Source organism: Osmerus mordax, chromosome 25 (genome assembly GCF_038355195.1).
Source record: "Osmerus mordax isolate fOsmMor3 chromosome 25, fOsmMor3.pri, whole genome shotgun sequence".
Taxonomy (NCBI): Eukaryota; Metazoa; Chordata; class Actinopteri; order Osmeriformes; family Osmeridae; genus Osmerus; species Osmerus mordax.
In genome coordinates this window covers 3408907-3419666 of record NC_090074.1, presented here as the reverse complement: position 1 = coordinate 3419666, position 10760 = coordinate 3408907, and the positions used below count along the sequence as shown (strand labels likewise).

The following is a 10760-nucleotide window of genomic DNA, read 5'->3' as shown; positions in this document are numbered from 1 at the left end:
GGGACCGGGCGGTCTTGAGCGGTGGGACCACCAGGCGGTTGTCTGAAGAAGACCATAGGTGGCGGGTGGGGGTGTAAGGCTGCAGGAGAGACTTGATGTAGTCGGGTACAGTCCCGTTCACTGCTCGGAAGGTCAGTGCCAGGGTCTTGAATCTGATGCGGGCCGTGATGGGTAGCCAGTGGAGGGAGATGAGGAGCGGGGTAACATGGGAGCGTCTGGGTAGATTGTTGACCAGGCAGGCCGGCGCGTTCTGAATCCTCTGGAGAGGGCGGGTTGCGCATGCTTGGACACCGGCGAGCAGCGAGTTGCAGTAGTCCAACTTGGAGAGGACAAGTGCTTGGTATATATGGTGACACATTTCTAATATCTCAGTTGAGACTGTATCTAAAGTTAAAGGAAATATAAAACATGCACATTAGATGTATATTGTATATTTTAATGTCTAGCAATATCCATTTAAAGAGCAATCAAGAAGGTAGGCATAGATATGTTGGAGAAAAAAAGATTAATCACCCACAAAATTATAGATTAGATGTTACACAAGAAAAACTTAAAGCATAATTGTTTTTATGTACCCCACATTGTTAACAAATTGTATTCAGAATCTGATGCAAGCGGACGAAATGAGTTTTCTCCGCAGGGTGTCCGGGCTCTCCCTTAGAGATAGGGTGAGAAGGCTTTCGATTACATTAATTATAAATTATTCCTAAGTCCGATCATACACAGCCAACAGGAGCCACTGAGCTTCAGTATACTGAATCAGACATACTGTACTGTACGTCTGTCTCTCTCAGCCTACACTCTAGATGGCGTAAACCTGAAGGGCTACTTCGCCTACGCCCTCAACGACCAGCGAGACCCAGGCTTCGGCCTGTACGGCAACGTCCAGGACGAGCCCATCGTCAAGGCCTCGCTGTCCCACTACCGCAACATCATCCAGCACCACGGCTTCCCAGAGGAGGGGGCCCCGGCCCAGCAGTGCCCCAGCCAGCCCCCACCCTGCCTGGGCTGCCAAGTCCTCACCAAGAGGCCCGTGGTGGGCTTCCTCTCTCTGGTGGGCTCTGGAGTGCTGCTCACACTGGGGCTCATTATCTACTACGCAGCCAAGAGACACAAACCCTATTATTAACACTTAGGATGAGGATTGTTTATTGTACTGTTAAATGTTATAGATATATGCTGTAGATATGTGTTTTGGCCCTTATAAGTGCTTACATTGCTCACTTTGCTAACCCTTCTCCATGAACAGTGCACTTGTTCAGATAAGATCTTACCTTTTCAGAGTTTAGAGCTCTGGATTCATATAAAGTTCCATTGTCCACTCTAGGCCACCTATTAAAATGTCACAAGGAAAAAGCACAGAGCAAAACAGTATAACATCTACCAGTAGATCTATAAAAAAAATAAAAAATGTTTCATATGAAACAATTATGTCCACAAATTTGAAAAAATAAAAAATGTTTCATATGAAACAATTATCCAAACTTTTATCCAAAGCGACTTCCAAGAGAGAGCTTTACAAAGTGCATAGGTCACTGATAATAACAACAAGATAGCCCCAAAAACATTGCGGGTAGCCAAAACATGAAGCACATATTGAGAACAACCAAAAATAAGTGCCAAAGGGAAGAACCATAAGAGCATGTAGTCAAGCAAGTTACAATTAAACAACATGAATCACAATAAGTGCAAGTGTACCTGTAGAGAAGCAAGCAACAGTAAAAAATAAGATAAAATAAAATATTTTGCAGCGAGTACAACAGTTTAAATCAGTTAACACTAACCAACAAGAGCAACAAGTCTCTAAGCAAAAGTCATTGTGATCCTTGAGGAAACTAGCATTGGGTCCAACAAACCATTCCTAAGTACCGTTGTACTCCCGGAACAAGTGCGTCTTGAGCCTTTTCTTGAAGGTGGAGAGACAGTCAGTGTCTCTGATGGAGGTGGGGAGTTGATTCCACCACTGGGGGGCCAGGCAGGAGAAGAGCTTGTGTTGGGACCGGGCGGTCTTGAGCGGTGGGACCACCAGGCGGTTGTCTGAAGAAGACCATAGGTGGCGGGTGGGGGTGTAAGGCTGCAGGAGAGACTTGATGTAGTCGGGTACAGTCCCGTTCACTGCTCGGAAGGTCAGTGCCAGGGTCTTGAATCTGATGCGGGCCGTGATGGGTAGCCAGTGGAGGGAGATGAGGAGCGGGGTAACATGGGAGCGTCTGGGTAGATTGTTGACCAGGCAGGCCGGCGCGTTCTGAATCCTCTGGAGAGGGCGGGTTGCGCATGCTTGGACACCGGCGAGCAGCGAGTTGCAGTAGTCCAACTTGGAGAGGACAAGTGCTTGGTATATATGGTGACACATTTCTAATATCTCAGTTGAGACTGTATCTAAAGTTAAAGGAAATATAAAACATGCACATTAGATGTATATTGTATATTTTAATGTCTAGCAATATCCATTTAAAGAGCAATCAAGAAGGTAGGCATAGATATGTTGGAGAAAAAAAGATTAATCACCCACAAAATTATAGATTAGATGTTACACAAGAAAAACTTAAAGCATAATTGTTTTTATGTACCCCACATTGTTAACAAATTGTATTCAGAATCTGATGCAAGCGGACGAAATGAGTTTTCTCCGCAGGGTGTCCGGGCTCTCCCTTAGAGATAGGGTGAGAAGCTCGGTCATCCGGGAGGGGCTCAGAGTAGAACCGCTGCTCCTCCACGTCGAGAGGGGCCAGTTGAGGTGGCTCGGGCATCTGATAAGGATGCCTCCTGGACGCCTCCCTGGTGAGGTGTTCTGGGCACGTCCCACTGGGAAGAGGCCCCGGGGAAGACCCAGGACACGCTGGAGGGACTATGTCTCTCGGCTGGCCGGGGAACGCCTCGGGGTCCCCCAGGAAGAGCTGGTGGAAGTGGCCGGGGAGAGGGAAGTCTGGGCCTCCCTGCTTAGGTTGCTGCCCCCGCGACCCGACCCCCGGATAAGCGGAATCTGATGATTTAAAAGTCTTCAGAAATAAAAAATTATATGTTACATTAATGCTACATTTATTCATAGTGACCATCATACTTAATACATACGTAACAATACAATGAAAGATTGTATCATATATTAGATTATGGGTTTTATGCATTCATGTACATTAAGTTAAACATTTTGACCCAAAGTATTTCACAGTTTTAGACACACAGAGCAAAACAAAATCTGGAGAATCATTGAACACTTACGTTACTTTGATAGAAAGACAAGGGCTGTAAGGGAGGAGGCAGAGCAAACATTTAAAGAAATGGCCCCAAGTTTGTGTAGAAAGTTGCAGAACAAGGCTCCACAATAAAATAACAACCATGACAATGTAGATCACTTTGTAGTATTATGAGTATGGTGTCACAGAGGAAGAAGACGGGCAACTTCAACACCCCAAATCAAGGTTGAGTGAATAACCCTCTTTGCACACGATTGACCTCATGATTTTAATACATTTATGAAAAGTAAATTGTGACGAAACAAACCATAGTTACAGTATGTGGTAGCATGTATGTTTATTTTATTAAAGAAGGGACAATACACATTAATTAATATGAGCGCCTGGGTCTAAATTGGCCAGTTTAGCCATACATGCTCATTTTCATCTGCAGTCCCTGGCTGGTTGATGACATATAAATCCGTAAAAGAAAACATTCAAGAGCACCAAAGAACATCGGTACAGACAAAAGCATATAAGCACAAGCATAAGTACCCCAAATTATGACAGCAGGTTGGATTGTCCAGTAACCACTGTATTATAGATCTGAAGAAAAGAGTGAGATGTGACATTCCTTCAATCTGTGGGTATAGTGTTCCAAGTATGTACTGCTTAGTAGGAATCACTGTCTGCCCAAAGATAATTTACAATACAAATCTTGTAGTAACTCTGGTAGAAGAATTTTGATTTTGTTCAATGAATTCATTGAGCAAACAAATTCGTATAAACTTTGGATTGACTATGGAACAATATTGTTAGATTTTTACATAGCATTGAGAAAAAAACTACATTGTAATTTCATTAGCATTGCATTATAATGGCCTGATTCATCCATTAAATGTCACTGCCATTATATGCCATTAAGGTGCATATATTTCCTTTCTCTGATACTTTGGATTGCTTTACTCCACAGACTTTCTGTGCCAGTTTCTTTTTTTATTACTGTATTTATATTGTTGTTTTACTTGTATATTGTTTTAATGTACAACATATATTTTCATAATGCAGCTAAAATGATGCCCTGACTCAAAATAGGTTAAATTAAAATAATATTTAATTCATTTTTTGGGTATGTGTATTTTGTTTGTGAACACCCACTACAACACCACCCACTACAACACCACCCACTACAATACCCGCTGCAACACCACCCACAGAACCAATGACAGCATAGCCTACAAAACCGCCCACAGTACCACCCGCAAGAAATGAAGTGTAAATCACTTCATGTATATGTTGTCTACAAAAACTCAAAAACCATTTAAATGCATTTTCTTTTTGTTCTTCTTGACGTGTTCCCTTCCTCGGTGCTCTCTCCTCAACCTCCCTCGGTGCTCTCTCCTCAACCTCCCTCTGTGCTCTCTTCACAACCTCCCTCTGTGCTCTCTTCACAACCTCCCTCTGTGCTCTCTTCACAACCTCCCTCTGTGCTCTCTTCACAACCTCCCTCTGTGCTCTCTCCTCAACCTCCCTCGGTGCTCTCTCCTCAACCTCCCTCGGTGCTCTCTCATCAGCCTCTTGACGTTCTCTCTCCTCTTCCTCCCTCTGTGCCTCCTTATCAGCCCTGAGTGCAGCCTCAAACATCTCACTGCTATAGCAGGACCCTCCACTGCTCTCTATCATGTTCTCTATCTTGTCCATCAGCTGTTGGACTTGGACTCTGTTGCTTGCATCTTTATTTGTGAACAGTTGATACCTTCCACCACACTGTTCAATTAGTTTAGTAAAATCGTTGCTCTCTCTGACTAGTTGTTCTAAACTCGTACCCTCCAGCAGGTCTCCGTGGGTGAAGAGGATGATGGCATGGTCTGCCAGACGTGGTCCAAACAGTGCTTGATACTTTTCAATCATGTTTCTCTCCTGCTCTGTGAATCGGTTATTGACTGGCATGACTATGAGAATGGCATGAGGCCCTGGGGCACACTCATAAATGCTCCTGCAAATGGCTTCAGTCAGTTCTTCCGCAGAGAGCCTTGTGTCAAACAGTCCTGGGGTGTCAACCACACAGACATTGTTTCCATTTACTGCAGCCCGCTCAACTTGAGTTGTCTGTGTTACAGAAGACATACTCATCTTAGATTTGAAATACTCTCCACCGAGGATGGTGTTTCCTGTTGCACTCTTTCCCACACCACACTTTCCAAGCAGAAGCAGTTTCCTCTCTGGAAGGTTATCATCAGGAATGAGGGGAGGTCCGACAAGGAAAAAACACAAATCGTAAACATTAAAGCAAGTATGCTAATATTTCTGCACAACACAGTGATCACATGGAAGATACATCAGACTACATCATTGATTGTTAAAATTTTAACATAAAAAGTTTAAGTAACGTAATAAAAGTTATAAAGTGTAATAAAACTCTTACCAGAATAGGAAGCCTTAACTTTTTCCAGCAGTAATTCAACCTGTTCTTCTTGGCCACTAATGTTGTTGAACACATGGTATCTTTTCTTGTATTTTACCATCACTTCTTTGAGATTTCGAGAGTCAGAAATGTGATCTTCTATTGTTTGATCTTTCAGTTCGTCACCTCCAGTAAACAGGATCCATGTTCGTTTCAGACGCTCCTCACCGAGTAGACGTTCAATTCTTCTGACAGTATTCTGCTCCTCTGGAGTAAACCTGTCGATTTTCAACACCAGAAGGAACACCTGGTGTGTATGTGAAGGCTGCTGGAGGATCTCCTGGCGTATTTTCTGCTCAATTTCTTCATCAGAAAGATCTGGGTCACAGAATCCAGGGGTGTCATGCACCACAACATTTAGTCCTCTGTAGTTAATGGTTACTGTTGCACATGCTCGTGTCACACCTCCAGACGATCTTCTCGATATGAAACCTTCGTGCCCAAGAATAGTGTTTCCTGAAGCACTCTTTCCAGCTCCGACCTTGCCGAGCAACACAAAGTGTTGTTCTGAATCTTGAATATCTTGAAACATTTTCACACTCACAGACTGAACACAGGTACAGGACACCTGGCAAACAACATGAGAGATGTTACTTTCACTAAATCAAGATTTCTGAATAGTTACATTAAATGTCACTGTTTAGTGACACTGTTTTGGCAGGGATATAAGCCACTGAGCTAATAAGCTAAAAGTAGCCTACATATTTGAAAGTCAGTCTGAAGTTATATGTAAATGAGAATATGTTCTGTATGAACCATGGCTCACAGAAGTACACAACACATTATACAAAAGTTTGCTTAATCGTTTGTAAACATTTGGTTTGATGTGGTGAAAATGACTGTTTGAAAATCAAATTTGGGGGGGGGCTTAGGAAACCAAAGATGCTTTAAATTCATCAGCATATAGGCCAACTGTGAAATTAACACTCATATACTTTGGAAAGCTCTGGTGCACTTGAACAGTGCAGCATAAAATTGACAAATAATAATTTTACCCCTAACTTTAGTCGCAGCAAACAAATAACTATAAATGCAAGACGTTTAATTGGTGCTTGGGTTGGGTAATTGGTGTATTCATTATTATGATTTAATATTATTATTCCACCCTAACTATTAAGGCTACCCTCTACCTCTAGTTCCCAACAGTCTCTGTTCAAGTCCATGCGTAAAATCGTAATTTAATATGATTGTGATGTGGTGTTACAAATCCCAAAACCTACAAAACGTTTCCCCTCTTTCACGTCAAAGTTAATAAAATAACGTACCTGTTTTCTACAGGTTCCGTTTTCACGTCCAAACCGACCTGCTAAGAAGTTAAGTTTAAAATGGCAAACGCTGTGGTGTGGAACTGAGGTAACTTTCACATGTCCAAATGAAATTGTTACACCCTAGAACGCTTTAGCCAAATTTATGCAGCTCTTTTCTTCGGATTCTGAGTAGACAAGAGTGTCGTTTGTCAAATTCGTCAAAGATGTAGCCTACAAAGATGACTCGGAAACAAGTTCCGGTCATAGGCAGTCTTGAAAGGCAGCAAAGCGAAACCAAACAAATACTCTGCAAGGTACCTTACTTGCAGAGTTATTCGACTATTGAGTCCAGCTAGTAGAACTATAGCGTTATGTAAACCTCGACTTGGTGTCTTAGTGTGGCATAGTGTATATAGACTCCTGTTTTAACGCCAGACAAGACGACTCGAATATCAAACTGAAGTTGGTAAAAGCCCAGTGAGAACGCTGACTTTCCTACTCACAACGTTGCAATAGTCAGGTATGTTTTCTGTCTGTCCAATAAACGATGGCCGATTTATAATTTGACAGCAATGAATAAATGTGTGTATTTGTGTTGTCAATAGTAATTTGATGTGTAGGCGTTGTTTACTGTTAGAATGTAGACTATTCGAAATTTGGTTTAAATGAAGATAAATATGGTAGACCACGTTGATAACGTTTATTCGCTAGTAGGGTGTCGTTAGTTTTGGTTCGATTTTGGTCAACGACGTAATAACTAGCTTATAGTGAGACCTCCTGACAACACAATTAACCTAAAAAGTGGTTCATAGCAGGCCTAATGAATTAGTATGATAATGATAATTTACTTACGGATGAAGCTATCAAAACAAGAATATTGTCAATTGAGACAGCATTTGTGAAAATAGGACTACACTATATCACTGTATGTCATTAGTTTTAAGTATGTTACATGCTTTTCTGTAAGCTATTTGTTGTTTACATCAGTGGTTTGTTTTTGGCTAACAGACCTGCACAAGAACAATGTACCGCATTGGACCAGCTGAATTGAGGATTGTACTGCTTGGTAAAACTGGCGTGGGGAAGAGTGCCACAGGAAACACCATTCTGGGACGAGATGTGTTTCATTCTGAGTCTGGCTTTTCTTCAGTTACCAAACAATGTCAGCTGGCAACTGCTGTTATTGGAGAGCAGACCATTTCTGTTGTAGACACTCTAGACTTCTTCTATTCAACACACACAGAGGACTTGGACTCAGAGATCAGGAGAAGTATTACTCTGTGGCTCAGGGCCTCATGCCTTTGTTTATGTTCTGAAGCTGGAAACATTCACAGAGCAAGAGGCAGATGTAGTGAAAGTGATTCAGAAACGATTTGGGGAGGTTGCCGATAAGTACACCACTATTGTGTTCACTCATGCAGATAAACTGGATGGTGCAAACCTGGAGGAATTTGCAGAGGACAATATAGTCTTATTAGACCCAAATGATGAGCGATGTCCCATATTTAATAATAAAGACAGAGCAAACAGGCAGCAGGTAACTGAGCTGCTGGAGAAGATCAACAGAATGGTGACAGAGAATGAAGGTAGCTACTACACAATGGAGATGCTTGATGAGGCAGAAAGAAAGGCAGAGGAAGAGATAGAGATGCTGCGAAAGGAGAGACACAGGAAGGAAAACTCCAAACTACCGTGGTGGAGAATGAAGTTAACCATTTTACAGCTGAAACCAAAACATGTATGTTTCGTGTTAAGTGTCCTTGTTGTATTTGCAATGGGAGGGGTTTCAGTCAGAAACCAAGGCCCTTTCAGCTTAACCATGTTCATGACAGGCAGCCTAATAGCACTTTTATCTGAAGGAGTTGGGAGTGTATCATGCTGGACCATACAGACCATTTTAATGAAGTTGGTAAGGCAATATCGGCTTCCTCTTGGGAATAAAATGCCTACATTACTTATAACAGTGATGGGTATCACCACAGCCTCAGGGTTTGGTGGAGGGTTAGGGTTATGGTTAGGAAACACACTTGCCATAGAAGGAGCTGCTCCAATAGGTGCAATAGCTGGACTGTTAGGAGCAGTTGGAGTAATGTTATGTTGAAAAAAGAACACATTAAATTAGTAATCTGTATTTATGTATCTAAATGTACATTTTTGACTCGGGTCACCCAGATAGGCCTAACCTTTTTTTAGGTGCTGTAGCTGAAGACATGATACTTTGCAACGCTAACCAGTCGCCAACTTGTACGATAACGCATATAGCTGTAGAATCAGAAAACTCGCAGATTTGGATCTGATATTTGTAGTTAATGTTAAATTATACTTAACATCAGACATACATTATCCATTTTATATTGGTCCCTAAATGGACCAATATAAAATGATAACTAACATTTTCATCAATGTTGCAATTGTGTATGTATTGTAGACCTAATTAATCCTTTTAATTTCTAATGCCTATAATTATTTTAGTGATCATTTTCACGATTGTAATGATAATAGGTTTTATCCAGCAAGGCCGATTAAGAAGCAGATTTATCAACCCAAGGACGTGTGCAGACATCCAGCCTGCAAACACTTCTAAGTGCTGGAACAACTCACACCACACTGAAGTTGAAATGCTGTGTATTGCTCTGATGAGTGGTTTGTGAAAATTAAATTGTCTTTGTGCATTATTGCTTTTCATGACAAACTCATTAAAGACAAGTGTACTCAACAATTATTGCCACGGCAATATGGTTTTCATTTCAGATTTTTCTTTTAGTAGGTTATTAGCTACAATTCTTAATGTGTAGACTACCCAAACTCTATGTTTTAGCCTAAAACATTGGTGATTTGATTTCCATGTGTTTAGACATCATCAAATGAGGACTTACTTGCTGGACAACGTTTCATTCGGCAAATCACAAGTAGGCTATGTTATTTTTGTGTACATGCTGTCAATTAGAAGCTGTAAAGCTCTAATTGAATTTGTATCGCTTTTGCAATGCTGATACGGCCAGGGGAGCAGTGCTGACTGCTGGCATAACACTGAATCTGTTTATTTCCTAGGGTTTTCTTTATGGATGAATTTCTGGCTAGCTAACAAAAAAGCGATACCCATCACCGGCATGCACACTGCAGTCTATAATCTATAATTCCATATCAATCACTGGCTGCATCACGGGCACTGCACGGGATGTGTAACTTAAAGATTCGGGCCTATCTAGGTGGAATGTGTATCGCAGCTCTCGTCTATGGATGTCGAGACAGTGTCTCAGGTGGGTTATTGGCAGAGAGCTGGTGTGAGCAGAACCATGTAGGCTACTCCAAGACAAACGTGTTTGTACTGTCAGTGAAATGTGTCTTGTGGGTTTGTTATGAGTCTAAGAACTATTTTATCTCTTTTCTTTGCTGTCTGGAATTTGTTTTCACAAGAGTACTACATGACAATGGTTTTCTGACGCAAGTAGTTTTATTTCTGTCTGGAAAAACCTGTGGGACATGATAATATCTTTCTTTCACTTTGTGCCCCAAAGTCCACCACCCACACAACATCAAATGATCAGATTATCAACTCCAAAACTAGTTTGTGTTGATGGCCAGAACTGAGCGGTTGCAGTAAGCTCTCTATTTACAATTAATAGAGGGGGGTCAGATGGCTGAGCGGTTAGGGAATCGGGCTATCAATCAAAAGGTTGCCGGTTCGATTCTGTCATGCCCCAAATTACGTTGTGTCCTTGGGCAAGGCACTTCACCCTACTTGCCTCGGGGGAATGTCCCTGTACTTACTGTAAGTCGCTCTGGATCAGAGCATCTGCTAAATGACTAAATGTAAATTACAAGACCTAACAGGAAATGTTAACTTTATTTCAAAGATTGTCAGTATCCACATAA

At 41.7% G+C, this 10760-nt stretch overlaps 2 protein-coding genes and 1 pseudogene across 2 annotated transcripts; 1 reads left to right on the top strand and 2 right to left on the bottom strand.

Annotated features, from left to right (window-relative positions):
• Window positions 1-4286: 4286 nt before the first annotated feature.
• Window positions 4287-5426, bottom strand: LOC136933286 (GTPase IMAP family member 9-like; the record flags this gene model as incomplete). Its single annotated transcript, XM_067228601.1, has 1 exon — window positions 4287-5426. A coding segment is annotated over one exon (1140 nt), but the record flags the coding sequence as incomplete, so codon positions are not given.
• A 31-nt stretch (window positions 5427-5457) lies between these two features.
• On the bottom strand, window positions 5458-7877 carry LOC136933285 (GTPase IMAP family member 9-like; annotated as a pseudogene).
• On the top strand, window positions 6907-9522 carry LOC136933584 (GTPase IMAP family member 7-like). Its single transcript, XM_067229038.1, is given in 3 exon segments — window positions 6907-7404; window positions 7893-8150; window positions 8152-9522. Coding segments are annotated over 2 exon segments (1077 nt in total). The 5' UTR covers window positions 6907-7404; window positions 7893-7907; the 3' UTR covers window positions 8986-9522.
• The last annotated feature ends 1238 nt before the right edge of the window (window positions 9523-10760 follow it).